At 45.7% G+C, this 25,087-nt stretch overlaps 1 protein-coding gene across 2 annotated transcripts in view; it reads right to left on the bottom strand.

Moving 5' to 3' along the window:
* Positions 1–25,087, bottom strand: part of ITSN1 (intersectin 1) — a 412,894-nt gene that overhangs the window by 205,597 nt on the left and 182,210 nt on the right. For both annotated transcript variants that reach the window (XM_033949572.1, XM_033949571.1), the window contains exons 14-17: positions 19,140–19,289; positions 8,285–8,425; positions 4,608–4,695; positions 1,915–2,054 (exon numbers count right to left, since the gene is read on the bottom strand). In XM_033949572.1, the coding sequence (XP_033805463.1) occupies positions 1,915–2,054; positions 4,608–4,695; positions 8,285–8,425; positions 19,140–19,289 (519 nt within the window). The remainder of the gene's footprint in view (positions 1–1,914; positions 2,055–4,607; positions 4,696–8,284; positions 8,426–19,139; positions 19,290–25,087) is intronic.

Here is a 25,087-nt window from a genome sequence, read left to right as displayed (position 1 = left end):
TTATTATTATACTAAACAAAACAAAATACACTCAGGAAAGAATAAAAACAGGACGCAAGACAACAAAAGTGTACATCTTCATGCTGTCAAAACCATCTGGAAACCATGATGCTATGGAAAATGTGTTGATTCAAGCTGCAGGGAATACCATGAGCCCATATTTCAAAGAACTTCAAAGAATAAAATCATTTTCAGGCACTGCTGTTTCTTGACCTGAAAATGACTTTTCTGCTCTTTGGGGAGATTTATTTTAAGCACATATCTCTTATAAAATCTCACATGTGTGATTAAAAAGAGATTCCCTCTTCCTCTAAACATGTGAGGATTCATTAAAAATGGCTCTGCTTTCATAGTTCTTCAGAAATAAAATACTAATGAGAAGATTCTCAAAACTTTAATGTGATCGATAAACCAGTTCCAGCTGGTTTAGCGTCCATGTATTTTAGCGGCTTACTGTGTTCTTTTCTGAGCTTCCTAGCAGTCTCCGACTCTGCCATACAAATATATTAAAACAAGGTCATTAATATTTAAAGAAGCACTCCAGGCGATTCTCTAATCTCGCTGTCCTACATTTGCGAACAAAATTTTCTGGCAGGTCTGAGCTGTCGTAGTCTTACTTTCTGGTCAGTGCCTGACCCCTGATTGATTCATGTATTGTCAGGAAAGTAAGGCTTGACTGCTCAGACCTGCCAGAAAATTTGCCACTGCCAAGCCCCCCTCCCCACACACACATCCCTTGGCAGCGGAAGAGATGCCCACTCCCTCCCACCACCATCCAACAACCTCCCCACTCCCCCTCCTGGCAGCGGGAGACATGCCCATTCCTCCCGCTGCCGCAGTTGTACCCCCGATGACCCCCCTTACCTTATTTACGAAGGCTGGCTGGAGAGATGCCTATTTCCTCCGGCCAGCAGGCCCACCTCTTCAAAATGGCGGGCTTTCCCCTCCCAGGTGCATCCTGGGATGCCCCAGGGAGAGGCCTAAGGCTCTGCTTGGCCCAGGTTGCTTAAGGCCCCTCCTTAATAGATCCCTGGCAGGATCTAACAAAATTTTATTAAAATGAAAATGTCTCTCTCATCTTACTAGATCTTCTATCTTAAGAATAAAGACAATGGCACTTCATACAGCTTCTAGAGAAACTTTTGGAAAAAAATCTTGGCTCCTGCTAGCAGTCTGATTAAAGCCACTAAAAGGAAGGCAACTAAATGTGGCAGGTTCGGTGGAATTCTGAGACAATCTCCTCAAGTTGATTGGGAAAATGATTCCAGAATGTCATATGGCCAGTTATAGCCCTTGTGTCACCTTCTTTCAAAAGGTCTGCAAACAGCTGAGCTTAGAAAATAACACGGTGACAGAATTTGTCACAATCCCCATCCCCGTAGATAACCACAGGAAACCATCCCATGTCATTCTTTAGTATCTATCTCAACCTCAGTCCTACACCAGCATTCTTCAATGCAAAGCTTGAAGGTCAGTGGCTGTGACAATTCATAATCTGATTCTTTCCTCTCTCTTTAAAGAATAGGGATGGTTTCCCATGGTTATCAGTAGGGACAGTGACAAATAGATTTGAAAAGGCAAATAGAGGCTCAAGGAGAAGATGATCAACAAATCAATTTGAGAATTTTACTGTAATCCTATAAACTGCTAGCTTTATCCAGACATAACAACAAGTTCTAGAGACCTTACTTCCCATCTATGAGAAGTAAGAGAATGGGGAGTCAGATTAGAGCTTGTCCAAATATATGGGACAAGTTAGTAAGCTAGTGACCAAGAGTACCAATATCAGTCTCATTTGTGGAACGTTATCTGTTTAGGAGACTTACATTGTTAAAATAAGTCTGCTCTTAATTTGCTCTTTGGAGGGCTTTCCCTTTATAAACAGGGTGGAACAAAAGTAACCTGGTTAATTACCTTTAACTGATTATTGAAAACATCAATCTCCTGAAGTTTAGATCTTGTATCTTTCTCGACTTCATCCAGTTGATCCCGAAGCTGCTGACGGGAAATATCTTTTGCTTCCAAGGCTCTTTTCAGAGTAAGAAGGGAATCTCCTGTTTAGAACAAATCAAGAAGAGCATTTTTTCTGAAGTGTTATTCTCAGCAGAACCCAAAACCAGATCACCAGTATATATAATATCTAATTATAATGTAATAACAGTTCTTCTGTGCTCAGAGATAACTCTGATAATGTTGAGTGAGTCATGCCCACCATTAGGTATCTCTTCTCTCAATCATTGCACATACCTTCATAAATAAATCAACTATTTTCAATATGTACAAAAACTGCACTTAGCTTTATGTGAATGTTCAGAAACCTACTTTTTCAAGTGTTCGGGTTCCTGAAGCGTTTCGCATCTTGCTGCTTCAAAGAACTCTCAATGAGCTGTATTCCATAGAGTTTACGGCATACATCTGGATGGTACCCTCACTCTTCATTCTGTAATGGTTCAAAGACGCCGTCCGCTTGTCTCCTCCCATCTTATATGTAACTGAATAATTGACGTTATATTACTGGGACCAAAGGCAAAAGACAATTTAATATACAAAACAATGAATGAAAACTGAAACATTAAAAATTAAAGATGAACATATGGCATGTAAAATACTAGTGTAGAAACACCCACCACTCCACCTCGTGATTGAGGCTAAATGGTGCAACTGTTTCCCATCTAAAAATCCATTCTTGTTCTTTTTGCCACAGTCGGACTGACACAGACTCCCACCCCATGGCAAATCAATTGATTCCAGTATAAGGTATCAGAGGTCAATGCTGTCCAATTCTGTACCAGAGGTGCTTTTAACTCAACTCGATGATGTTCCATTATTCTTGTATGGATAACTCAGTGTAACCAATGTAAAGCAACAAGTACTGGCATTGAATGAGATAGATTACCCCATCAGAATCGCAATCTGTAAACTGTCACAGATGATGGCAATAATTCAAGCGTGGGTGTGAAATCGAAGATGTTGGTATAGCATATTTGCAGATCGAGCAGTTGCTACAACTGCTGTATCTTCCAAATGTACCCCTATCTCAGATTCCACTTCTAGAAAAATAAGACTTAATTAAAAGTTCCCTTAAATTTCTGTTACAAGAAAAGGCAAATCTCGGTATGGAGCAAAATGTAGTATGAATTTGCAAGATATGCCAAAGGTATTTTACAATTCTCTTAGGCCCCCTTAGGCTTTCCCCCCCCCCCCATTGCTGGCCGCAACGGTATTAGCTCCGACGCTCATAGGAATTCTATGAGCTTTGGAGCTTTTACTGCCACGGCCAGCGATAAAAAGCCTAACGCGGCTTCATAAAAGGGGGGGGGCCTAACTTGAAAAGCTCTATGGGTATAACGCAATACATACACATCATAGCTGATTCTTCTTGATGATGCTAACAAAAGTGACCTCTGTGCATATAGAGCACTTTTGTATGCTCTCTTGATAATCGATCTAGGATATCCCTGATCTTCAAATCGCTGCCTCATGTCTCTTACGCTCTCTTTGAATTCACCTGTCGTGGTACACAATCCACGTAACCTGAGAAACTGTCCTACTGGAAGATTTATTCTGAGATGTCTAGGATGAAAAGAATCATACTGAAGCAAATCGTTTCTGTCCGTGGGTTTCAGGAATATGATGGTAACAAATCCAGAATCTTGTCATCTGTTTAGGAGACTAATATTGTACCTTGTACTGGAATCAATTGATTTGCCACAGCATGGGAATCTGTCAGTGCGGCTGTGGCAAAAAGAACAAGAATGGATGCTTAGGTAGGAAACAGTTGCACTGCTTGGCCTCAATCATGAGGTGAAGTGGTGGGCATTTCCTACACTAGTATTTGATGTGCTATATATTCATCTTTCATTTTTCAGTTTTCTTCATTGTTTTGTATATTAAATGGTCTTTTGCCATTGGTCCCAATAATATAACGTCAGTTGTTCAGTTATATATAAGATGGGAGGAGATAAGCAGACGGCATCTTTGAATAATTACAGAGTGAATGAAGAGCGAGGTACCATCCAGATGTAGGCCAAAAACTCTATGGTATGATGTTTTATGATTGATTCAGTATGAAGAAATTACACTTTGTTCAAAATATATTTTTTGTAGAGAACGAATAGTTCATGGACAAGAGCTTACATAGCTCATCGAGGGTTCTCAGAAGCAGCAAGATGCAAAACGTGTCAGGATCCCAAGCACTTGAAAAGGAGGCTTTTGAACATTCACATGCAGCTAAATGCAGTTTCTGTACATATTGAAAATAGTAGATTCATTTATGAAGGTATGTGCAATGATTAAGAGAAAAGATACCTAATAATGGGTGTGACCTACTCAACAGTCTCAACTATGAACTGTCTCTGAGCACAGAAGAACTGTTATTACATTCCAATTAGAAATTATATATACTGGTGATCTGGCTTTGGGTTCTACACAGATGTTCTTTGCACCAGTTGTGTTTGAATGGATTTCCCTTGATATTTTTTTTTTTTTTTGGGGGGGGGGGTTATTCTCAGCGCCATCACAGAGTCTCAATGCATTAAATAAAATAAAATCTTGTTTTAATGGATAAATTCTCATCTCAGCCAGAGAAACATTTGTACCAGACTTACTGTGCAAACTGTTCTGCTGAACCTGCTTTAACTGGTCATTCAGCGACTGCTTCTCTGGAATCAGCCTGCCAAGCATCTGCTGAGACTCCTGGAAGTAAATGTGAGTTGGTCAGGATAGAACAGGCTTAAAACCTTAAAAAAACGAGAGGCACAATAAAGCTGCAGCAGAAAACCAAGGAACAAGAAATAAGCAGTCAAAAGAACCAGCCAGTGGCTGAAAAGTCAACTGAAATTTATTAAATGCAACCTTCAGTAACAACGTACTTCTATGGGCCCTATCATGTGTTAATAAAACATAACATAAAAACATAAGAATAGCCTTACTGGGTCAGACCAATGGTCCATCAAGCCTGTTCTCACGGTGGCCAATCCAGGTCCCTAATATCTGGCCAAAACCCAAGGAGTAGCAACATTCCAAGCTACCAATCCAGGGCAAGCAGTGGTTTCCCCCATGTCTTTCTCAATAACATACTATGGACTTTTCCTCCACAAGACTGTCTAAACCATTCTTAAAACCAGCTACGCTATCCGCTTTTACCACAACCTCTGGCAATGCGTTCCAGAGCTTAACTATTCTCTGAGTGAAAAAATATTTCTTCCAATTGGTTTTAAAATTATTTCCCTGTAACTTCTTTTTCTGCTCCCTTCCATCCAGCATCTGACCCCTCTTTCTCCTCATTTCAACCCAGAGTTTTATTCTCTCTCCCTACTTCCATCCAGAGTCTGGCTCCTCTCTGTCTTCTCTCTCCCACTATGACATCAATGTATTCCCCATTTCCATCTAATGTTTGTCCCCTCTCTCTCTTAATATCCAGCGTCTGTATCCCTCTCACCCAAAACCCCTGCCTCCGTTGCTGTTTCAGACCAACAGCAGCAATGATGCCAAGAAAACAAAGAAAAGCAGATCACAGGGCTACACTGGTTGCCAGCCCTCCTCTGAAACAGGAAACAGAGGGGAAGAGAGAGGGGCCAGACGCTGGATGAAAGTGGAAGAAGAGAAGGGCCAAATTGCTTGATGGAGGGTGATGATAAAAGAGGACTCAGATTGAAAATGGGGAGAGAGAGGGGCCAGACGCTGGATGGAGGGGAAGTAGAGAAATAGTAAAGATGGATGTAAGTAGAGAAAGAGAGGAACAGATAAAGAGGACACATGCTAGAAGGAAAGGAAAAGAAAGAGGGCACATATGCTTGATGGGGGTTGGGGAAAAAAGGATAGAGTTAAAGACTGAGAAGTAAGAGGAAGTGAAATAGGAGAGCCAGAGTGAGGGAAAGAGATAGCAAACTGTAAACAGACATAGTTAAAAAAATAAAAAAAAAAAAAGACACTGAAGACTGTATAGTAAGAAAGAATTAAATCTGGACAGAAGCAGAAAAATATCAAATATTTGGGAGTGTGGATTCTGGCTGATTTATCCAAGCTGCATTCCATCAGTATTGACCCGCATTTGCAAGACATGGAACACAAGCTGTGTATTTGTCAAGCCAATCCATTATCTTTAATGAGCAGAATCTCACTCTATAATATGATATTACTACCTGCCTGGCTATATTTATTTCAAATACTGCCTCTCACAACTTCTACAAATATTCACAAGCACATGATCTGTGCCATCAATAAGTTCTTATGGAATAGTAAAAAAACCTAGGTTGTTTTATGCAAAGGCAGAATCTCCCAAGGACAAGGGTGGCCTTGGACTTCTGAATATGTTTATTGTCCTCAGCCTGTCAATTGCGTCATCTTAATGATTGATTCCGCTCCATGTCAGTTTTCTTTTACCTCAGTAGAATTATAACTTCTGACCCCCTTCATTTTAGTGCTCTGCTGCAGGCCCCTTTACATCTGTTACATATCGATTGGAGGGCCTTTCCAGTATACTTACCCATTCGCCAATCTTGGTGTTAGCTCTGTTTCTTCTTAAAATTGAGGGTTGATGTATCTCCTCTACTGAAAATTACGGGCAATCCAGCTTTTGTCCCAGGTATGATGTTGACTGGTTCTACAGGATGATGGCTCTATTAAACCTTATCTGGCTTTGAAATCTGAGTTTCGGCTTGGACCTCATGATCTTTTTGACTATTGGCAATTGCGACACTATGTACGTTCTTTACCCCAATTTTCTCTGTCTGGTGCTCGAATCTCTTAAGGAAGTCTTGTGTTTAGAAGCTCAACAGGCAATTCCATTGCGTTATCACCATAGATTCTTACAACAAATGTTGCCAGGGTATGATTATACTTGTCTCAGCTCTCAGTGGTCCCAGGATTTGGGGATCAAACTCACAGAGGACATTATCCTTAAGTATCTCAGGGCTATATTTGGCCTTAAATTGTCTATCCCTCTGTGGGAAATTAGCTTTAAAATGATCATGTGGCTCCATATGTCTCCTAAACATGTTCAACGTATTGGTTTGCGATCTGACTCTTGTCCGAAATGCAAGCAGGAGGCCTCACTAGGTCAAATGTTTTATTCCTGATGACTAATACAGACTTTTTGGAGGAGTATCTTGGTGTATATCTCCCTTTTATATCATAATCAATGCCTTTTGTTGCCACAACTATTGTTCTCTACTTGCCCTGTGATAGCTCCAGTGCCGAAGGGCATGAGAGGATTTTTGAAACGAGCATTCCTCTTGGGCTAGAAAGTTACCTTGATGAAGTGATTGGAGGCGGAACCCCTTTCCCTGGAACACTGGAGAACAGCCATGATCCAGTTCCTTCATGTGGAGAAACAGATGGTATATAATATAGACTCTTGGGAGGGTAAATCCCTACAAGTCACTTGGGAACTTTTTTGGAACTCTTTGACTACTGTGGCTCGAAACCACCTTTTGAATTTGTAATCTTATGGCTAATTATTACTCAACAGAATTCTGTGGTATTTGGGGTGGGTGGGGGGGAGAAAACAAAAACTTTTGTACCGTTTCTGGCTTGGTTTGTTTGTTGCAATTCTGTATTATTGTTCTGCTGTTGGTTGGTCAGTATGTTCCTTATGCTTTTCTTAAAAAAGAAAAGAAAATACCCAACAGAGCCTCTAAAGGCTGCACTATTGTCTAAACTGTCTGCTGAAAAAGTAGAGTATTGAACTAGAAAAGTTAAAAAGAAAAACTTACTGAAGCCCAAGTTTACCTTTTCCCAAGTCTGAATGTCAGCAGGTAGATAATTCAATGGAATATTTCTTCCCCTTAGCAGATCCTAACTCAGCACCTCTTTGGAAAAAGGTACAGCTGAGTTCTGGAGTACTTTTTTTGTAGAAGTACCTCTAAACTGAAAGTGATGTCAGCTACACCTCCTGGATGAGTCACTCTGCACTTATCCTGCCCTTTTAGCTTTTCCCTTTAATCAGGCACTATTATGCTATTTGCTAATAATGTAGTTTAATGTATAACTTTTCATTCTGGCTTGTGTTAAAATAATGAGCTGCCAGTTTTAAAAGGTGATTAGAAGCAGGGATTACCACAATTTTTAGAATAATAATAAAAGAAGAATCAGGATAGGAGGGTGCTGGTAGAATCTGGAGTATGCACATCATAAGAAAAAGAAAGAAATCAGAAGAGGGGGTAGGATTAGGATGAGACATACACTAGTTTTAAGCAGCTCCAAGTCTTTGTGTTGCTAGTCCTGGGAATGATGTAACAATGTGATGCGAGGGAGTCTGCCACTGAGTTCATTTTTTGCTCACCTGAAGCTGTTGCTGCAAATGTGTAATTTCTGCAATTCGTAGCTCTCTGGACTTGTTTGTGCTTTCTATCTCTTGCCTTTGTGTGGACAGCCGGCAGTGGATATCCTGGAGTTTTCCTTCCAGCTGATGCTTTTTATCATTCTGCAGCAGGGAAGAGACAGACGGCATTTGTGGCTCGCCATACAGTTCATCACATTTTAGTAAAGCAACAAATTCTGAAATTTTTTTTATCTGAGAAACATTCATTTTATTATAACTGTGTTTTCTACAGTGTTTTCCAAAATTTCTATTTATAATGCCATATTTTATCTATCATATTTGTGAAAGTATTACATGTCCCTACAATTGTACTTCATTTTTTTTAGTGGTTTTTCTTGAGCCTACATCCACTGAGCACAAAGCTTCCAAATCCTCCTGTGCTGCTATGTCAACCCTGTAGAATTTGGGAAGGTATGAAAGGAGGACCAGGTTGCTGAGCTATAAATCTCCTCAGGTTTTTTTTTCTCAAAATTGTAAAAAATTTTTCTTTATTTTTTATTACTATAGAACAGGGAATGCTTTTGGATAAGGCATAGGGCATGCGATGAGCCGCTGCATGCAGCTTCGTGCACACTGTGGCTGTAAGGAGGAGGAAACCAGTTACAAGGTAACACCAGGGGCATCGGATCGCGGGCCACATAAAATGACAGGCAGGACGGATTTGGCTCGCGGGCCTTAAGTTTGACACCTGTGGTTTAGAGCTTCCACCCAAGAGCACGCCACTCCTCTTGTCAATTGCATCTCTAATAAGATAGGCAGTTATTTGCCACAACTGATGTATGCAGAGGATATTGCTCTATGAATCCATCTACAGATGGTGGCCTTGGAAGTGGATCTGCGTGTTCTCACCTGATTGGTTACCATGAAAAGATGATCCAAGAGATGAAACTCATTAGTCACCTCCAGATAACACAAAAGAACTCTCTGGACATCCAAAAACCTTTAAGATCTTGTCTTTCTTCTTGGACCCTGTGGGATGAAATGCTGGCAATTGATATGAAACACCGAGACGTCTTTCAGTACGAATGGAACCACACTCAAGGTCACTCCCACTTCCTTGATCCTGAGGAACAGCTCTCTGCATGACAAGGCCTGCAATTCTGAGACTTTCTTGGCAGATGTAATTGCAACCAAGAAGATTGCTTTGACTGATATATCTATAAGGGATGCTTCCTATAAGGGCTCTTATATGGAGCCCTGCTGAATGCTTCTAAGACTATATTAAGATTCCATGGTGGAAACAGATCTTGAATTGGCAGCCTTAGTCTCAGGGCACATTTCAAGAACCTGACTATGTCTGCAAGGATCGCTATGAAAGCTTTCTTCTCTCGGCCCCTGAAGCTTGAGGGTTCTGCTACTTGAACTTTAAGGGATGCAAGTGCCAATCCCTTGTCAAGACCCTCTTTGAGGAACGCCAGTGCCAACGAGATTAGGCCATTGCCCGGCTCTAACTTCTTTCTGCTGCACTAGTGCTGAAACGTCTCCCATGCCTTAACATATGTTAAAACCGCTACTGGCTTTTTGGCTCCAGGGAGAGTAGCAATGACTACTTCTGAATATCTTTTTGGGCTAGTGCTGCGCACTCAAGAGCCATGCTGTAAAGACCAAAGCATCCCGGATCTTCTAGGGCAATCAGCCCCTGCGAGAGCAAGTTTGGGTACACCTGGGGAGTCTGAGACTTTGCGCCTTCTGCAGGCGTATGAAATCCATGTGCCTGGTGCTACTAGAACTACCATTCCTGGGTGATAGGCAGATCACCCGGCCTATCATGGGCCAGGGAGGGAGCATGTATAGTAAACCTGTTTCTGAATATGGTTGAACCAGAGCATCTAGCTCTGCACTTCCAGGTTTGCATCTTTGGCTGAAGAACCAAGTTGTCTTTTTTGTTCTTTGCGGTAGTCATGAGGTCAAACATCAGATAACCCCATCATCTCACAATGGCCTGGAATGCTTTCAAGGACAATGACCACTCTCCCAGGTCCAATGTCTGTTTGCTGAGATAATCCACTTGAATTTTGTCCACCCCTACCACATGCGCCGCAGAGATTGCCTGCAGGTGAGTTCTGCTTAACAGAACAATGCTTTTGAATCCTGCCAGAGTGGAGCGCTTCTAGTGCCTCCCTGCCTGTTGACACAGGTCAATGCAGTGGCATTGTCAGAGAAGATCCTGATTGCTTTGCCCTCTAGCAAAAATGGTAGTCATTGCAGGGTCAGACAAATGGCTTGCACTTCCAGCCTGTTGATAGACCATTTCTGTTGAGACAAAGTCTATTGTCCTTGAACAGGGTGACCATTGCAATGAGCCTTTCTACCGAACAATTTGGCATCCATTGTTAGGATAACCCAGGAATTGATCTGGAGTGAGATTCCCTTTGGCCCTGAGGGCGGAGAAACCAGCTAATGCTGCTTTGAGCTGCCACTGTCCAAGGAATGAAACTTGCAAGGAGTCTCTCTGAGGTAACCAGCGAGACAACTCATCGTTCTGGAGGGAACGCATATGTGCTATCACCTAAGACACCACCTCTATCGTGGCTGCCATCGACCCAAGGACCTGAAGGTGATGCCATGCTGTTGGCACTAGCTTAGTCATAAGGTCTGTAATTTGATCACGAAGCTTCTGTTTGCGTGCTTCTGGAAGAAAGACCTGGCCTTCTGCCATGTTGAATAAGTCCTTCAGATATTCCAGGGACTGTGCCAAAATGAGGTAGTTCTTTCGAAAGTTCACAATCTAGCCTAGATTCTGCAACACTCCCACAACTGCTGCCTTTTCTTTTCAGGACGGTGCTCTGATGAGCCAATTGTTCAAATACAGATGCACTTGCCAACCTGCTCGGCAGAGATGAGCAGCCACCACCATATTTTTGGTGAAAGTTTGGGGCGCCATTGCCTGCCCAAACGGAAGTGCTGAGAATTGGTAATGATTCTCCAAACATGGAATCTGAGGACCCTTCTGTGTTCAGGGAAGATTGGGAAGTAAAGGTAAGCTTCCATCAAATCCAGGGCAGTCAGAAATTCTACTGGCTCGACCTCTGTGATGATGGACCAAACGGTTTCCACCCAGAACCAAGGAACTCTCAGGGCCGCATTGATTTGTTTGAGATCCAGGATGAGTCTGCACTCCTCTGAGCCTTTCTTGGGCACGACAACGTATACTGAGTATCTTCCAGAGCCTGAATCATCTGAAGGAACTGGTTCTATGGCTTGAATAGCCAGCAACCTTCAAAACATTGCCTGGACTTTTCCGCCTTCTCTGGCCAACCTGCCGACGAATCCATGAACCAATTGGAGGGAGAGAGAGAAAGCGCAACCTCTATCTTGAAACCCTCTCTGATAATCTCCAGAACCAAGCAGTCAGTCGTTATTTGTTCCCAGACTTCCAGATAGTTCGAGAACCGACCTCCACAGGAGTGGTTTGAGGATTGGCATCATTGTAGCTTTTTGGCTGGCTCTGTGAAGCAGGAACCAGAGCCTTGGTTCCTCTATTTCCTGGAGAATTTCTGTCTAGAACTTTGGAGGGCTCTCTGGTTAGAGGCTCCTGTTGAGTACTGACACTCAAAAGGACCCCTAGATCTGGCCTCTGGCTGCTTGGAGTTTACTGTCTGGTAAAGAGCTTGGACAGCCATAAGATCATCTAGGCCCTTCCTAAACAGCATCTGTCCCCTAAACAAGAGCCTGCTCAGCATTGCTTTAGAGGTCGAATTACCTACCCATTGTCTGATCTAGAGCATACGATGGGTGGAGATCGAATATGCAGAGACTTTCTCCATGACTCTGATTATATCATAGAGTGCATCTGCTACATAGTCTACTCCACCTAACACAAGCTGTAGCAAGGGCTCAGCCTCTGCTAGGTTCTGATTTCCAGTTCCCACACCAAGATCTTTGGGCTGCCAGTCGAACTTTAGTCGAACTGGTCCTCTACCCCCCTGGACCGGCATGATGTGAAAAGGGGGGAGGCAAAGTTGCAGCTAGCACCCTGAGCACCCCAAAGGACCACTTTTAATTCCTAACAGCCTGCGTTCAAGCTCCTAAGTTAAGGAAGCGAGCAAGTGCTGAGGGTTCAGAACCCTGGGCTCCACATATGTTCAGCAGGCTGGCTGTACAGGTCCCCAAGGAATACACCTGCCAGCTGAAGACTTAAAAGCAATGTTACTTACCGTAACAGTTGTTATCCAGGGACAGCAGGCAGCTATTCTCACTAGTGGGTGATGTCATCCGACAGAGCCCCGATATGGACGTCTCACAAGCATGTCTTGCTTGAAGAAACTCAGAAGTTTCGAGATGCCCGCACTGCGCATGTGCCAGTGCCTTCCCGCCCGATGGTCCGGGCGTGTCTCCTCAGTTCAGGTAGCTAGCAGAGAAGCCAACCCAGGGGAGGTGGGTGGGACATGAGAATAGCTGCCTGCTGTCCCTGGATAACAACTGTTACGGTAAGTAACATTGCTTTATCCCAGGACAAGCAGGCAGGTATTCTCACTAGTGGGTGACCTCCAAGCTAACCTCAATGGGACGGTGGGAGAGTTGGCAACTTAGGAGAATAAATTTTGTAACACTGTTTGGCCAAACTGTCCATCCCTTCTGGAGAAAGTATCCAGACAATAATGAGAGGTGAATGTATGAACCGAGGACCAAGTGGCAGCCTTACAAATCTCCTCAATCGGTGTCGATCTGAGGAAGGCTACAGAGGCTGCCATTGCTCTGACCTTATGGGCGGTGACCTTACAGGGAAGGGGTAATCCCGCCTGGGCATAGCAGAAAGAGATACAAGCTGCCATCCAGTTGGAGATGGTGCGCTTAGATAAAGGTCGTCCCAACTTGTTTGGATCAAAGGAGACGAATAGATGAGGAGCAGTTCTGTGTGGTTTGGTGCGATCCAAGTAGAAAGCCAAAGCATGTTTACAGTCCAGAGTGTGAAGAGCTGATTCCCCAGGATGAGAATGAGGCTTTGGAAAAAACACCGGAAGTACAATGGATTGGTTGAGATGAAATTCAGAGACCACTTTAGGTAGGAATTTTGGATGAGTGCGGAGGACCACCTTGTCATGATGGAAGACTGTGAAAGGCGGGTCCGCCACCAAGGCCTGAAGCTCACTGACCCTGCGAGCAGACGTGAGGGCCACAAGAAAAACCACTTTCCAAGTGAGAAACTTTAGTGGAGCCTTGTTGAGAGGCTCAAAAGGAGGTTTCATAAGCAGAGAAAGGACAACATTGAGATCCCAAACCACTGGAGGAGGTTTGAGAGGAGGATTGACATGAAAAAGTCCTTTCATAAATCTGGAAACCACAGGATGAGCAGAGAGAGGTTTCCCTTGCAGAGGCTGATGGAAAGCCGCAATAGCACTCAAGTGGACTCGTATAGATGTCGACTTGAGCCCAGACTGAGACAGGTGCAGAAGATAGGGAGGCTCGCTGAGGCTCCTTGGAATGGGAAACACACCATGAAGAAAATCTAGTCCATTTTTGGGAGTAGCATTGACGAGTAGCAGGCTTCCTGGAAGCCTCCAAGACCTCCCTCACCGCCTGGGAAAACTGGTGAGGAGTTACGTTGAGAGGAACCAAGCTGTCAGGTGGAGAGACTGCAGGTTGGGATGAAGTAGAGATCCCTGCTGCTGAGTAAGCAGTGAAGGAAACACTGGAAGAAGGACTGGGTCCCTGCTGCTGAGTTGAAGTAGAAGGGAGAACCAAGGTTGCCGAGGAGCAATCAGAATCATGGTGGCGCGGTCGGACCTCAGCTTGACCAGAGTCTTCTGTATGAGAGGAAATGGAGGAAACACATACAGAAAGCAATTCCCCCCAATCCAGCAGAAAAGCATCTGCTTCGAGGCGATGAGGAGTGTAGATCCTGGAGCAAAATTGAGGCAGCTTGAAATTGTGGGGAGCCGCAAAGAGGTCTATCTGAGGCGTCCCCCACTGAGCAAAGATCTGATGAAGGGGTGTGGAATGGAGCGTCCATTCGTGAGGCTGAAGCAGCCGACTCAAGTTGTCTGCCAAGACATTGTCCTTCCCCTGAATGTAGACAGCTTTGAGGAAGGCGTTGTGGCGAACTGCCCAATCCCAGACTCTGAGAGCTTCCTGGCAGAGGGAGGCCGAGCTCGTGCCCCCCTGCTTGTTGACATAATACATGGCAACCTGATTGTCCGTGCGAATGAGGACCACCATGTCGTGAAGCAGATGCTGAAACGCCTGAAGAGCACTGAAGATGGCTCTGAGCTCCAGAAGATTGATTTGATGGAGGCGGTCCGCACCGGTCCAGAATCCCTGAGTGCGAAGCCCATCCAGATGCGCTCCCCACGCATAGGTCGAGGAATCGGTTGTGAGAACTTTCTGGTGGGGAGGAGAATGAAACAGCAAACCTCTGGATAGATTCGAAGAGGTCATCCACCAAAGTAGAGACTGCCGAAGAGCAGGAGTGACAATGATGTGTCGAGTCAACGGATCCGACACCTGAGTCCACTGAGATGCCAGGGTCCACTGAGGAATTCTGAGATGGAGTCTTGCCAACGGTGTCACATGAACTGTAGAGGCCATGCGGCCCAGGAGGACCATCATGTGTCTCGCTGAGATGGACTGGCGAGAAGACACAGACTGGCAGAGATGAAGAAGAGCATCCATTCTCTGAGGAGGAAGGAATGCTCTGAGACGTATGGTATCCAGGATCGCCCCGATGAAGGGGAGCGACTGTGTAGGCTGTAGATGAGACTTGGGAAAGTTGATCTCGAATCCCAAACTTTGCAGGAACAGAATCGTAGACAGGGTCGCCGAGATGACCCCCGATGCCGAGGGAGCCTTGATGAGCCAGTCGTCGAGGTAGGGGAATACCTGAAGACCCTGGTTCCGGAGTGCAGCGGCCACCACTACCAGACACTTCATGAAGACTCTGGGAGACGAGGACAGGCCGAATGGAAGCACTCGATACTGCAGATGCAGATGTCCCACCCGAAATCTGAGGAATTTGCGTGAGGCCGGATGAATGGGAATGTGAGTGTAGGCCTCCTTGAGATCCAGAGAGCATAACCAGTCGTTCTGCTCGAGGAGGGGGTAGAGAGAAGCGAGGGTCAGCATGCGAAACCTCTCCTAGACTAGGAATTTGTTGAGGATCCTGAGGTCCAAAATGGGTTGCAGATCGCCTGTCTTCTTCGGAACAAGGAAGTACCGGGAGTAAAACCCCTGGTTGTGTTGGTCCATAGGGACCGGCTCGACGGCCGGAGCCGGAGCAAAGCCTGGGCTTCCTGAAGAAGAAGGGCGGTCTGTGTCAAGTTGGAAGGATACTCTCTTGGAGGATGGTCCGGAAGGACCCGATGGAATTGAAGAGAGTATCCCTCCCTGATGATAGAAAGGACCCAGAGGTTGGTGGTCACGGCCTCCCAACGATGGTAAAACTGATGGAGGCGCCCTCCGATGGGAAAAACAGGGGGAGGCAGAACGAGACTGGTTATGCCCTCAACGAGACAGTCAAAAAGGCTGAGGAGCCTTAGGGACAGCAGACGCCTGGGACTTTTGCTGAGTCTTTTGGGGGGGCTGCCGCTTCGCAGGTTGCCTTGCAGGCGGAGCTTGCCTCGGCTGATAACGCCGCTGATAGATCAATGGCGGTCGAGAGGGTCGAGACTGCTGAGGCTTAGGCTTTGGCCTAAGAATGGACTGGAAGGACTTTTCATGATCAGACAATTTCTTCGTGACTGTCTCGATGGATTCGTCGAAAAGATCCACCCCAGCACACGGGACGTTCACCAGGCGGTCCTGAAGATTCGGGTCCATGTCAATGGTCCGCAACCAGGCCAAACGGCGCATCGCCACAGAGCAGGCCGCTGCTCTGGCCGAGAGCTCGAAAGCATCATAGGCCGATTGCATCAACTGAAGACGAAGCTGGGACAGCGAAGCAACCATTTCCTCAAACTCAAATCGAGCCTGGGACTCGATGTACGGCGTGAATTTTTGAAGCACAGGCAGAAAAAATTCCAAATAGGTGGCAAAGTGGAAATTATAATTCAGGACTCGAGACGTCATCATAGCATTCTGATAGATGCGTCGCCCAAACTTGTCCATGGTTCTGCCCTCGCGGCCCGGAGGCACAGAAGCATACACTTGGCCTGGATGAGACCGCTTGAGCGAGGATTCGACCAAGAGGGACTGATGAGAAAGCTGAGGTCCCTCGAAGCCCTTATGATGCACCGTGCGGTACCGAGCATCTAACTTTCCAGGGACCACAGGGATAGAGTAAGGAGACTCAAAGCACCTCATGAAGGTCTGATCGAGGAGCTTGTGCAAGGGCAGGCGCAAGGACTCGGCCGGAGGACGAGGCAAGTGCATGGTATCGAGATATTCCTTCGAGTATCGAGACCCTGCATCGAGAGTAATGTCCATGTCATCCGCCATTTGTCTTAGAAATGAGGAAAAAGACAGCTGGTCCGCCAGCGCCGGTCTTCGAGAAGGACTCGACGAAGTCTAGGCTTTGGGCTCCACCGAGGCCTGTGAACAACAGGGCGAATAAAAAACCTCAGGGTCCTCGAACTCCGGCCCCGGAGGAGGAGACCCAGCCGAAGCAGAATACCCCATCCGGGGCAACTTCTTCTGAGGCGAGACTGTCGAGTGTCGAGAGGAATGCCTCAAAGAATGTCTGGATCGATGCCCTTCTCGATGTCTGGACGGGGATTGAGCCCGCCTGTGAGAATACTGGTCTCCAGAAGCCTCCAAGGAGCAGATAGGACTCGACACTGTCGATCGAAGAGGTGGAAGATTCGGTGCCTCCCCAGAAGCCGCCCAGGCTTGATAGGGTGTCCGGAAGAACTCGTCCTGCCCCCTGCTATGCCCAGGACTGGGAGGCCTCGAAGGTGGACGCCACACTGTGTCATGGGGCGGAGTAATAGGCTTCAAAGGAGGCAGTTCACTAAGGGAGGCTTTTCTCGAGGAAATCGGTTCCAAGGGAGGCATCTCTCCAGGAGGGGCCTTCCTCGATGGAATCGGCTCCAAGGGAGGCATGTCACTAACCGAGGACCGCCTCGATGAGCCGGACACCGCCCGCCGCTCCTCCACGCTGAGCAACGAGGTCGAGCGGCGCGGAGGAGGGGGAGGGGGCGGTCCGCCCCTCGGGACCGGAACCGGGAGATCACCCTGGATCGAGGCAATCAGCCGGGGACCCATGATGTGCATGAGTTCCACAAACTGAGCCTCCAGAAGGGACTTCAATGAAGCCGATATGGAGGGATCCGCACCAAACGGGGACCCTTCTGCACGGTCTCCGCGCTCTTTCGGTGCAGCATGCTTCTGCTTGCCAGCCTTCGGCACTTTAAGCACCACCGGTGGAACTATGGGGGTCGGTACCTGTTCCGAAGAGACAGAGGAAGGCACCGGCGCCGAGGATGAGGCCGAAACCGGCGTGAACGAGGCCGGTTTCAGAAGGCCCGAAGCAGCCGGGGAGGCAGAGGGCTTCGTCGACGAAGTTGAAGCACCAGTCGATGTCGAAGCTGTAGGATCCAACGAAGCTTCCATCTTGAACATGGACTCCCACAACAGGCAGCGGCGCTTAAACGCTCGCGTCGTCAAAGTGGAGCAAGGCCGACACGATTTCGGAAAGTGATCCGGACCCAGACACTGGAGGCAGCGTCGATGCGGGTCCGTGAGCGAAATCGCGCGCTGGCACTTGCTACACTTTTTAAAACCGGTGATCGGCCGGGACATAGGCCAGAAAAGCTCCGCCGCAATGTCGAAGGCGCGGGGCCCCAGCCACGCGGCCGACCCGGTGTCGGAAGAAAAATTTTTTTTTTTTTTTTTGAAAAAAGAAATCAAAGAAAGAAACAAACGCACGGGAGAGCCAAAAGAACCCAACCCGCGGCAATATAGAAGGCAAAAACAGATTCAATGGGCGCAGACTTGAAGTTGAACTTCTCAGCTCCGCGGAAGAAAAAGAACTGAGGAGACACGCCCGGACCATCGGGCGAGAAGGCACTGGCGCATGCGCGGTGCGGGCATCTCGAAACTTCTGAGTTTCTTCAAGCAAGACATGCTTGTGAGACGTCCGTATCGGGGCTCTGTCGGATGACATCACCCACTAGTGAGACTACCTGCCTGCTTGTCCTGGGATAATGTCTGCTCCTCTCCAAGCAGGCAGAGCAGTCCTTTTAACTGGGATCTCTGACATTGCACATATAATCCGCGAACAAGCCAAAAAACTGAAAATAATAAAGAAATAAACAGAGCAGATCAGAAAGACACTATCATGCTTGCTTACAGAAGGAAGAACTGAAGTGGGCAGCACAGACCATGAAGAAGGAGGACTTCTTGAACAGCTGTGATTGACATCTTCTGCAGTATGCTCTCAAGCACAGATGGATAACCCTATGGCTCAGCATACCACCCCCCACTGCACTAGAATAACATTTATAGATCCACTCAAATGTTGATAGCCATTGTTCATCTCTAAAGGTACCCAGATCCTTTTCCTAGTTCTTCATATATGCAAGTTTACTTACTCTTTGGTCTTTCATTATTTATAGACTTTAGATATGTCCCTTTTGTGCTATTCAGTTGAAATATAGCCTCCAGGGTGAAGGGAGGAAGAGGAAAGGGAAAACGATTGACAAAATGCTGGGGAAGGCAGAGAAAATGGGTTGTTTAGTGCCTAGTGCCCACCCATGTTAACCTTTGTTCCCACCAAAGAAATACAGCTCTGGCTTTTGCCATCGCACTAACAGATAGTGTCATTGAAAATTCACAGATAAGGAAACCTATACATTTAGTTGTGGCCACTAAACCTTTAGGTCCTTTTGAATATTGACCCATACACTTACACAGGGGAATTTCTCAAAACTGCTTGACTTACCAGAGCTTCCAGCTCAAACTCTAGGGTCTTTTTCTTTGCTTTCAAAACAACAATATCTTCTTGCTCTTTATTTCTTTGATTTAAGAGCTCTTGCCGCCGATTTCTCTCCCACTCAAGTTGCCGTTGTCTTTCAAGTTCCCTTTTTGCAGCCTATAATGAAATTAAAATTTATTTGGATTTAGCATTATAACTCCTGCTTCAAGGAGACTGCTCAAGAAAGTACAATTCTCCCTCCGAATTCACGGTTTCGGTATCCGCGAATTCGGTTATTCGCGATTTTTTTTTAGGGGGGGGGGAAAAAAAAAAAAAGCTTTGTTTCGGACCTTCACCGCCTCCCTCCCGCCTTCCCCCCAGCATCCTGGCCTTACCTGGTGGTCTAGCGGGCTTTCGGGGCAGGAGCAATGTTCCTACGCTCCTGCACCACGCAGATCGCCAATAGGAAATGGCTGCCGTGAGCTCCCATCATAGTCTCGAAAACTCTAATCCTGGTCACAAGAGACAAGGCTTAAAATGCATGTGTACATGAATCCAACTTGACAAAACGAGATCTCCTTGACATGCTGAAAAACGCAAAGGAGATCTCATCTTGTCGAGTTGGATTTATGTACACATATGCATTTTAAGCCTTTTCTCTTGTGACTAGGATTAGAGCTTTCAGTACTCCGATGAAGATGTATTTATCACGTCGAAACACAGTACTGCGTTGGGTCTTGATTGTTTATTTTGGACATTAATAAACTACTTGATAGTATTTTGTTGGCTCTTTTTGGTCCATTAGCCTTGTTTTGGATTGGTGTAAGGTCCATTGTCACGTCTCACTTCCTTCTTGCTCCTGCTCTGAGTGCATGGGTTCATTTTCTGCTGGACTCCCTGAGCTTCTTCAGCATTTATATGCCAACATTTAGTTATGTCCACATCTAAATTCAGAACTTTAGCCCACAGAAGACACTATTCTAATTTCCTGAACCCCTTGATTATCTCTTACCTTTTGTGCTAGGAGCAAAAAGAGGTGACAATGGGCAGCCCTGCCATGTCCCTTTCCTTAACTCAAACATCTCTGTAAATCCACCACTGATGAGCAGACAAGCTAATGGCTATCAATATATTGCCCTTACCCAATGGATAAACCTTCCTCAAGTCCCATCTGCTCTAAAACACAAAAGGCCAATACACCTGATCAAAGGCCTTCTCTGCATCTAAATACTAGTAGGACTGTCCAGCTGCTCTAACATTTGGCTTACCAATAATATTCAAAATTTTACTAATGTAATCAGATGCCTTGATACCCCTAGATAAGTAACACTTGGTCATCATGGACCAAAAAAGGCATATACTCTTGTAATATGGTGGCTAAAATTCTCAAACTATCTTATAGTCAATCTTTGTGTATTACTGCACTTCTCACCACTCTCATTGAGAATGACAGCCCCTTATTCAAGTGTAGGGAATTATACAGTTTTACTAAGGTGTTCATTATTTGCTTACTAAAGATCTTATAAAATTTTCTAGTGTACCCATCCAACCCTGGGCACTTTTCCTGATGACAGAGATTGCTATTTCATGCTCTATCATTGTTTAATTCAGAAGCCACCTTAACCTCACCTTATCCAAGTAGTTGCCAATATCCTTGTGACTAGAACTTTAAATGAGTTTATACTGCAAATTGTAAAACTGCATAAAACACATCCTGATGTTTTTGTTTTCCCCCATCCTCTCTCCTCTGCTTATCTTTAATCCTCTGTTTGCTTATATGCCATGAACTCTTGTTTGAAGAATGTTTGTTTTAATTTTGCCAGCTGGAAATCACCAACTCCAGTTCCATTTCATTTAATTGGCTCTTCACCCCTTTTAACTTCTTTAAAATACCTGTGGACCCCAGGAATCAGTTGTTTATAAAAGAATCCTGGATTGACAAAGATGTTTTGGCTCCTTCTTAGCTCTGTCCTCTGATGTGCTATGTTATGCAACAACTTACAAGTTTAAAGCAAAAGGGTGCTGGTTTTCAGTTACTGTGCCTTTTTTTTTTTTTTTTTTGCTCTTAAAAAGTTATCTGTTCCATCTGGAAGTTGAATGTCTCCTGGTGAAATTGAAGGCTCCTTTGGTAGCAAGCTTTTGTGTTTATGAAGCCTCAGACTTGAATCTGTCTTCTTCACTTCCTCTTATGGAACTTTTGCCACTATATTTTTGAATTATGATTGTTTTTGTACAGGATGATTTTAATTTATATGATTGACAACAGTGTATATCTTATAGAAGTATTGAGATGGTTCTATAGAGACTGGTTCAATTTGGGCTTGGTGCTGGAGTACAAGCTGATCTCCAGGTATGTCTGCGTTGCATCATATTGAATTCCTGATGCATCTGGGATCTTTGAGCCACTTGTGAAGGAACCAATCTGATGCATCAAAGCCTCTGCTTAAAATTCAGTGCTTGCTAATTTTGATTCTCAGTATGCATCTTCAGAATCATCAATTCTTAGGTCTGTTCTTGGAGACTGATGTCACCAATGACATCTTCAGCATGGTCAAGCTATCAACACAAATGTGTCTTAAGTTTATGTTGACAAATCTGATATCACGATCTTTGAGATCCTGACAGGAATTATTATTAGCATTATCATCTAACTGTTGATGTTGATTACTGAGTACAAGACACAGGATTTTATTTGGGAAAGCCTTTGGACTCTGGAATGGTTTGCCATCTAATATTAGGGACATCTCCAACTATATGGTATTTTGGCAAGTTTAAAGACTTAAGTCAAATCAAAAGATATTTTTGGAATAATGCACTTGTATTTTATGCTTTCTCTTTTAGTATGTATATTTTATTATTATTTTAAAACATAAGAACATAAGAACATAAGCAGTGCCTCCGCCGGGTCAGACCACAGGTCCATCCTGCCCAGCAGTCCGCTCCCGCGGCGGCCCAAACAGGTCATGACCTGTCTAAATCACCAGAAGGGGCCCCCATGCCACCTTGGTTTCCTATTGAATCCTATCTTCCCATCAAAGTCCTAGCCCTCCAGTCTTGCACATGCACGACCTGGTTGGGATTCTATATTTATTTTCTGGTTAGCTTTCTCAGTATCCCACGATCCTTTTATCCTTCAGGAATCCGTCCAGTCTCTGTTTGAATCCCTGTACCGTACTCTGCCTAATCACTTCCTTCGGTAGCGCATTCCAAGTGTCCACGACCCTCTGGGTGAAAAAAAACTTTCTTGCATTCGTTTTGAACCTATCTCCCTTCAGTTTCTCCGAATGCCCCCTCGTACCTGTTGTCCCCTTCAGCCTGAAGAATCTGTCCCTATCCACCCTCTCTATGCCCCTCATGATCTTGAAGGTCTCTATCATATCACCCCTGAGCCTCCTTTTTTCTAGAGAGAAGAGCCCCAGCCTATCCAACCTCTCAGCATATCGGCAGTGTTCCAGCCCTCTTACCAGTTTCGTTGCTCTCCTTTGGACTCTCTCAAGTACGGCGACCAATATTGAACGCAGTATTCCAGATGCGGACGCACCATCACTCGATACAGTGGCATGATGACTTCCCGCGTCCTAGTTGTTATGCCCCTCTTTATGATGCCCAGCATCCTGTTGGCTTTTTTTGAGGCCGCTGCGCACTGTGCAGATGGCTTCAGTGATGGATCCACCAGCACACCCAAGTCTCTCTCAAGATTGCTTTCTCCCAACAATGCCCCTCCCAGTTTGTAGTTGAACAACGGGTTCTTTTTTCCTATATGCATGACCTTGCATTTTTCCACGTTAAAGCGCATTTGCCATTTGTTTGTCCAGTCTTCCAGCTTGTCTAGGTCCCTTTGCAGGTCCTCACATTCCTCCCTGGAGCTAACTCTGCCGCACAGTTTGGTATCGTCTGCGAATTTTATAACCTCGCACTTTGCTTCCTTTTCCAGGTCATTGATAAATATGTTGAAGAGTAACGGCCCCAGCACCGATCCCTGTGGTACACCGCTTGTGACTCCCCGCCAGTCAGAATATTGGCCCTTTACTCCGACCCTCTGCAGTCTACCCGACAACCAGTGCTCGATCCATCTGTGCACATCCCCTCCCACCCCGTGGTTCCACAGTTTCCTAAGCAGCCTTTCATGTGGCACCTTGTCGAAAGCCTTTTGAAAATCGAGGTAAATGATGTCTATGGGTTCCCCATTGTCCACCCGACTGCTTATTCCCTCAAAGAAGTACAGAAGGTTCGTTAAGCACGACCTTCCCTTACAGAATCCGTGCTGGCTTGTTCTCAGTAGGCCATTTCTCTCAATGTGCTCGCAAATGCCGTCCTTTATCATAGCTTCTACCATCTTCCCTATAATTGAAGTCAGGCTCACCGGCCTGTAGTTCCCGGGGTCACCCCTCGATCCCTTCTTGAAGATAGGTGTGACATTCGCCAATTTCCAGTCCTCTGGTACCTCTCCAGTTTTCAAGGATAGGTTACAAACATGCTGGATTGTGCCCGCTATTTCTTGTCTTAGCTCCTTTAGAACCCTTGGGTGTATCCCGTCCGGACCTGGTGATTTGCCGCATTTTAACCTGTCTATCTGTTTGAGGACATCCTCCTTACTTACCTCTATGTGCTCCAATTTTTCAGCCTGTTCCCCACTCATGAGCTCCTCTGAGTCCGGTATATTAGATGTGTCTTCTCTCGTGAAAACCGACGAGAAGAATGTGTTCAACCTCTCAGCTACCTCTTTATCCTCCTTAATCACTCCCTTCCTATCCCCATCGTCCAACGGCCCCACCTCCTCTCTCGCTGGTCGTTTCCCCTTTACGTAACTGAAGAATGCCTTGAAGTTTTTCGCCTCCCTGGCCAGCCCCTCTTCGTATTTCCCTTTTGCTTTTCTAACCTCTCGGTGGCATTCTTTTTGGCATTTCCCGTGCGCCTGGTGATTTTCCTCCGTTGGGTCCTTTTTCCATCTCCGGAAGGATACTTTTTTATCATTTATTGCCCTCTTTACTTCTGTTGAGATCCAAACCGGGTCCTTTGACCGCTTATTCTTGCAGCCTTTCCTGAAACTGGGGACGTACATTCTTTGTGCTTCCTGCAGGGTGTCCCTGAATAGGGTCCAGGTGCTTTCCACAGTCTCCATCCTAAAGATGTTTCTGAGCTTCCTCCCCACCATTTCCCTCATAGCAACATAGTTCCCTTTCTTGAAGTTGAGCGCAATTGTTGCGGTCCTCCTTACTATGGGTGTCCTCCTTTCTAATGTGAATCTGATCGCGTTGTGGTCACTGTTGCCTAGTGGTCCTCCCACTTCTACCCCTCTTGCAGGCCCCCCTAATCCGTTCAGGATGAGGTCAAGAGTAGCCCTCCCTTGCGTCGGTTCCCTGACCAGTTGCTCCATGAAGCAGTCCCTTACAGCTTCTACAAATCCTGTTTCCCTATTACAGTTGGAGTGACCCGTACTCCAGTCTATCCCCGGGTAGTTGAAGTCCCCCATCACTGTTACCCTTCCAGTCCTGCACTCCTGTCTCAGTTCAGCTTCCAAGTCATGTCCGACTCCTTCCGGCGTACCAGGTGGGCGATAGTACAGCCCCAGTTTTATGCCTGCACCCTTGTTTCCCGGCAATTTGACCCATAGCGATTCCAGCCCCTCTGCCTTCGTTGCCATATCCGTCCCGACCGAGTAGATAGAGTCCTTTATATATAGTGCTATGCCTCCCCCCTTCTTGTGGGTCCTGTCTCTCCTGTAGAGCTTGTACCCCGGCAGCGCCACATCCCATTGATTCTCCTCTGTCCACCATGTTTCTGTAATTCCAATTATATCTAGGTCTTCCCCCTTGGCCACGACCTCTAGTTCACCCATCTTGGCCATGAGGCTTCTTGCATTTGCGTATAAGCACCGCAGGTCCCGTCGTTTTTCCTCCACCTCTGTATTCACCTCTGCATTCACCTGGGCCGCCTCTCCTGTTCCCTGTACTTCTGCTTTGCCCTCAGCCTTT

The sequence above is a fragment of the Geotrypetes seraphini genome, chromosome 6, assembly GCF_902459505.1.
Source record: "Geotrypetes seraphini chromosome 6, aGeoSer1.1, whole genome shotgun sequence".
In the NCBI taxonomy this organism is placed as follows: domain Eukaryota; kingdom Metazoa; phylum Chordata; class Amphibia; order Gymnophiona; family Dermophiidae; genus Geotrypetes; species Geotrypetes seraphini.
This window is presented reverse-complemented; position numbering and strand designations above follow the sequence as displayed.